The sequence below is a fragment of the Bombyx mandarina genome, chromosome 20 (genome assembly GCF_030267445.1).
Source record: "Bombyx mandarina strain Sakado chromosome 20, ASM3026744v2".
Taxonomy (NCBI): Eukaryota; Metazoa; Arthropoda; class Insecta; order Lepidoptera; family Bombycidae; genus Bombyx; species Bombyx mandarina.
In genome coordinates, this window is record NC_143226.1 from 790,729 (window position 1) to 797,255 (window position 6,527).

The 6,527-nt window shown below is 33.4% G+C and overlaps 1 protein-coding gene across 1 annotated transcript; it reads right to left on the reverse strand.

Moving 5' to 3' along the window:
* Positions 1-1,114: 1,114 nt before the first annotated feature.
* On the reverse strand, positions 1,115-6,115 carry VGAT (vesicular GABA transporter). Its single transcript, XM_028177056.2, has 4 exons — positions 5,433-6,115; positions 3,842-4,007; positions 3,587-3,716; positions 1,115-3,503 (listed from the first exon to the last, which is right to left on the reverse strand). The coding sequence occupies exons 1-4, from the start codon at positions 5,569-5,571 to the stop codon at positions 2,319-2,321; spliced, it is 1,620 nt and encodes a 539-aa protein (XP_028032857.2). The 5' UTR covers positions 5,572-6,115; the 3' UTR covers positions 1,115-2,318.
* Between the last annotated feature and the right edge of the window lie 412 nt (positions 6,116-6,527).

The following is a 6,527-nucleotide window of genomic DNA, read 5'->3' on the forward strand; positions in this document are numbered from 1 at the left end:
AGATTTATAATATGTATATTTATACAATATTATTGCGTTTGGATACATCGCTATTATCCCACATCTCTATTATTGACTTGTAAGCATATTATAACGTAGGTACATATAATTGTACAGTCGACTCGGAAAGCACAATAGATTGGAAGCCCAAATATTTTTTTTAATTCGTATTTGGATATACAGATATCCCCAAAATAATCCGAACAAAAGTAAATAATATATTTACTAAAATAAAATTATTTGAAATTGTGTTCGATAATTATTAAAATGCATTATTACATTGGATTAATTAAACAAAAATTGTTTCGGTAACATATTACGAGTAGTAAGTTACTTTTTTTAATTTATCATACGTCAATGTCAAACCGTAGCTGATTTGTATGTATTCATTTTTTTATTCCATTATTACATTCCAAAAGTCCATTCCATTAGACAAGCACAGTATATAAATAAAACTAAAACATATTCGAAACGCCAGAAATAATGTAATGGCAAATTATACCGTGAAATGAAACCGTAAATGTATGTATGTACTTTTAATTACGTCTGCGCCTTGCGAAAAAAAAAAAAAAAGGAAAGTGTAAATCTTTAAGAATTTATCCGTTTCCAAGTCATAGTTGTGTAATTAATAAGATAATCTGTATACTCAAATACATTTTCTTTTTAGATCACCGCCCATACACTTAAATATTACACGACTAATCTAACGACAAACATGTTTAATAACATTATCTAAATATAATCAACAACAATTTATCATATAATTTATGGAAGACATTGTGATTAGTTATTACACATTGATATAATCTAGTTATATATATTTGAAAAGTAAGCACGCATATTTTTTCTGTAATTAGGACTTGAGACCGATTTTAAATTGACAGGACTAGTATTGAATTTGACCGTCAATGCCTTGCGTAAAATGTAAATAAACAATCAACACACTTTTCTTAATGTAAATTCAATATAATAATACAATATAAACAATATTAATTGTTCTATAATAATAAAAAATATAATTTAAATTAGCTCTATATAATATAAAATATCTTACTAAACGAATAAAATAAAGAAAGTTAATAGTAAAAGTTATAATTTAAATCTAACTTCAAATAAGTGCCCATAAATTATTATCGTTTTTAATTAATGTTTTTCATGTAGGTACTACTACATCCTACATTAGTATATATATATATATTTTTTTGTAAATATTATCCAAATATAATATTGATTAATTAAATTATCATAAATAAAAGTGGAAGACTTCGTTGTTAAAAAATATACAATTCATGAGCATTAAATTTATAATTGGAAGACATTTGTTTATATTTTTTAAAACTACAATAATAATTGTAATACTTAATTTTTAAAACGCCATCTTTTTATATTCATCACAGGCATAGGCATTCTTGTATTTGGAAGATTATATCTGATTCATGTTCATAGGTAAGAAGTTATTTAATTTTGAAACTGTTTTCGTTTTTGCATTGTTCAAAGATATATCGTCTATATGCATTTTTTACACAGTTTTCATTTAATTCTTATTTAATCTATTTATTGCATCATTGGTTGAACGAAATTACGGCCCACTTAGTGTTAAGTGGTTATCGTAGCCCGTAGACATAAAAAACGTAAAGTCCGCCACCCAACTTGAGATATGCGTTCCAAATCTCAGTTTTACAGTACAACGGCTATCTTCAAACCGAAACGCATTACTGCTTCACAGTAGAAATAGTCAGGATGGTGGTACCTACCCGAGCAGACTTTCAAGACCCCCTACTACTAGTTGAAGTGTAAAGTAGTTATAGAAACATGATAGACATCAATGTGGACTCCTTCATCCGTCCGGAGATACGAGGTCGCATCATTGCTTCGGGGCAGAAATAGGCAGGACGGTGGTACTTACCCTTACATGCTTCCTATTACGGGCCCTACGAGTAGAAGGGACGACTTATCAATTTTTGGATAAAAACGGAAAAATCAGTGAATACTTTTTTTTTACTTTTAAGCTTAACGAAATTCCCATAAGAATAACGTTAGGTACGTATTTTGGATAGAGTCTCATCGGGCTCTTTATTAGCATTGATAACGCTTTTTAAATAATGATTTTCCAATCTCAAAACGAAGTCACGCCAAAGTTGTCAACTACATTACCTAAACAAAGAAAAAAATATTTTTCTTTTGGAGTCGTTTAAAAAAAATATTAAAAAAACTCCGCTAACTATATTACAACATTTAATGCCGCGAAAACTGCGATACCGATATGATTAAATCTATAAATAGTATAACAACTTATTGTCATTCGTGAAGATTGCTTCTTAAAAAGGCAATCCTATTTTGAAAGCCCTAACGAGGGCCGAACCGGCATCGTACATTCCGATGATACCAAACAGGAATCCTAGGCCTATAATGAAATAATCGTAGGCAATTGTCTTACTTTCTAATTGACTTCCTTTCAGTTTCAAATGAAAATAAGCCGGCCAAATGAAACTCAACATAGTGCCCGTGAAACTACCGATAAATCCCATTAGAATAGTAAAATGTGGAATGAATATCGCCATCAAAATTGTGAACATTATCACACCGAGTCTCCAAGCGAGACCCCATACCTTCAATTCCCCATCCAAAGCGTAAATTACGGGGAACAGAGTTTTCGGTTTGCCCCTAAAAAGAGCGCGTTCCAATAGATCGCACGCAGCGTAATAAGGTAGAGGATAGCTAAGCACTGCTTTGATTACAAGGAAAAAATTTACAAGACCTTTGAACCCTGAAGAACGAAGGTTGTTCGTAATAACCTGTTGAGTGTCGTTTTGAAAGGTCAAGAAGCAGACGTATCCAAAAACAGACTTGAAAGCCGCAGCTGCGATATGAGACCATTTCAGCATCCACTCAAATCTAGATCGATCCTCCATATTCCCTTCCAGAGTGGGCAAGAATATTTGAGATGTGTACGAGAAGACGATCACGCCTAGACTGATTGGGAAATTTTCAAAGTCCAAGTTCCATTTGACTTTCGACCATCCCCAATCGCCGATATAGAGAATGCAGTAGCCTAGTACAATCGCGTTTATGATCAAGTGACTCATGGTGCACCAGAACGATAGCATACTCACGCTCTTCAAAGACTTCAGGAAACCAAGGGGCAGCAGGAATATTCCGGTTAGCATCATCCACGAACGAGTGTCTATGGAGCCATCGGGGAATGTACCAATCATTAAGTCCCCACAAACGACAACGTAAAGAATACAAGTCATGAGTAGTTCGATGATTTGGGCCAAGTTTACGATTCTGGCGCCATATTTCCTGCCGAAACATTCTTTGGCGATACCGACGTATGAGTCACGGACGCGGACCCGTTGCCCAGAGACGGGATCGTCTTCATAGAGGCACTCCACTAGGATCCTACCAGTGTAGCAGCAGATATGAGCGATGCCGATCATAGCGGCAATTGCCCAGTAGCCTCCTTGAAGAACTGCGAATGGGAGGGACACCACGAACATTCCCTGTAAAACGATCAAGATTATTTTAAATAATATAAAGTCGGAATCGTAAAAAGCGTTTTGCGAATAGACACAGGTTCAATTACCTGAATAGCGTTAGTCACGTTCCATGCAGCTTGAAACTCGTTGATTTTAGCTCCCGGCTTTCCACCGCATTCTTCGAAACCACCTTCTTCAGACGACGCATAGAAATCAACACTTTGCATGCTCTGGGTTCTGGAATTTTGTTAATAAACTAAAAATATCTACTGTTTTTAAGGAACTCTTTTCTATTACAAACTGTATTGTATAAATTCATATTATGGGAAATTATTTAAATATTGTATCCAGTAACAGAATACCTTGGAGCAATTCCATCCTGTTGCGGATAAGTGTTTTGGTAGCTGGTGAATGAATCTTCTGCTTGTAATTCACCACTAAGGAATGGATTATTCGGATTTGTCGACTGGTAGCTTGGAGATGTAGTTTCGTTCATGGTGGACAGTTCACAGCTCTCACCCATGTTGTCTAACATGAAAATTAATTAGCAATTAAAATTAATTAACGTGAAAATAAATTAAAACAAAAAAAAATTGAAATGCAAACAGAAGAAGAAAAAATCAGTAGCGTATTACCAGATATTCCATATGCTTGGTAGAATTATATTATTATACAAAGTATTATCCTTATTCGTCCTTATTTCAAATAGTTTTGAATTTGAATCAATTCAAGACCGATAAACAGTGTTTGCAAATTCGAAATACAACCAAGTTTATATTAAATAAGCGCACTGTACATTGATGTGCGTTGTCCAAAGCATGTGTAGAAACGGGCAGTTGCACATACCCCAAGAACTATAGTAAGTCCTACAATTTAGGATGTTATGCATCACTCTTCCAAGAGGAGCTAAACTAATGCATGAGATTATGAAGAAATTACACCTATCTACATAGTAGGGACAGTTCTCAAAGTACTGATGACTTATAAGGGCGAATCCGTGTTGATGCCGGAGTGCATTCGTACTATAAATCAGTTTAGCGTCAATTCGAGTCAGTATCAAGGTAGTTTTTGTTAAGTTTTGAAGTTTAGTCATTACAAAAAAGTTGCAGAAGCTTTGTAAGATTAAGCTCAGGTAAACTACTTAAGGCGCTGGATACTGGACACTTTAGTACTGGACAGTATATTTCCAAGCTGAACTTAGCTAAAGACCCTACTTGCATAAGTCGTAACGAAAAGGAACAAAATCATTGTCTGTGAATGTAATGATCTATCAAGGTTCAAAATAAACGTCCTGGGTAATAACAACACGACTGATATGTATCGTATCCTTCAAAGCTTTAGCAAATTCATTCTATTCGTGTTTGAGGAAGTGGAATAAAAGATCTGACACAAAAGACCCTCAAAAGTCGAGGCGTCGAGCGGTTCGTTCAATCAGTATTTAAAAAACAAGACAATATGCGTTCAGCGAATTACATTTTACACGCTTTATATTAGCTTCACTTGTTTGTATGTTTGTAACTGGCTCCTTTAGACGCGATTTTGACCCATTTTAAACGGCCAGATTTCATTCAAACTTTATAGATTTATCGAGGACCGATGACAATACACTAATTTGTAAGATTATTCCATTATTCAATTTGCAAAATAAGATTTTTCCAATTTATATAATTTTTATCTATAGTCGATAAGGCAGGAATTGATGTTAAAGTACTTAATAGTTTTAAAAATACACTTTTATAGAAAATTTAACTAAAAAATGAAAAATAAATAATAGTTTAAAAAAACTGAAAAACTCGTTTTTTTACAATAAAATATATTTTACACTATTTTCAATTTAAATTTATTAAAATTTATTTTCTATTTTTTAGTTGAATTTTATATAAAGCGTGTTTTTTAGTTTTTTTAAACTATTATTTATTTTGGTTTAGATTAATGGATTATTAAAGTACTCACCTAAGTTGGCGAATCTGACGTTCTGCTGGGGACGGGGTGGCGGTCCTGGTTTATCAGGCATCTGCTGCCTGACGGTCTGCAGAGCTACGTCTAGGGCATTTTTGATGGGAGGTATCTTAAAGCGGCCCAGATTAAACATTTTTGATAATTGTTTTTTTTCTTCTTTTGGGGCACGCTGTAAGCTTCGACTTTTAATTACGTAATTACTAATTATTTGTCTTCAAACTAAATTGTTTGAAGTTATCCTTTATTCTTCATGTAAATCGTTAATAATTCAACTATATTATTATTATATAATGTTGATTTGTTTTGAATTGACTATAAATATTCTTTCACGGCAAAATTACAACTACACACTAATACCGCTATTTTGGAAGACTTCTTTACACTAAGCAATTTTATTTTTACATTATTATTAAAATTCGTATTTCGTTTTCAAAGCAGCCATTATAAATGACGAAATTCAGATTTATTTCTCCGACATCACTATACGTAGAATTTTCATTTAATTTTGGAAAAAAACACTATTATTATAAAATATATTGGTTAATAGTCTATTTTAAGCTATTTCGGGGTGAATTTCGTGGTGTTTTAACATTTTTTCGTTTTATTCTTTTGTACAATGGCTGCTCTGAGTTTCTGAATCGCGAGGGGTGTGATGGGTCACGGCGCGGAGATGATGCGCAGTACAAACATTGATCGGTGTGCTCAGTGCGAGTTTTTTAACGTTCTCGATAGCGTAAAAGTTAACTCATATTTGTATGGAATGGGATCGTTTGAGTACGCTTGCCGCTAGGGGCGCGCAAATTACATTCATCTCGTAGAATCGACGTGTGTATTTCACTATATTTTTTATATGGCTTGCAACTATTAACCACGTGCTGTTTGCATAACGAACATAATACTTGTGCTAAATAGGTCGTAACTGACTTTTTGTCATTAATATTGGAATTAAATTCCCTGACGGTAACCGCTCGCCACCGACCATTCGTTTGTAGTTGCACCGCAATAAAAAATGAAATGAAATTATGTTATATAATTTATGATTGTAAAATAATTTTAATCCATTGCTGTTCATTTACTTCAATATTTACT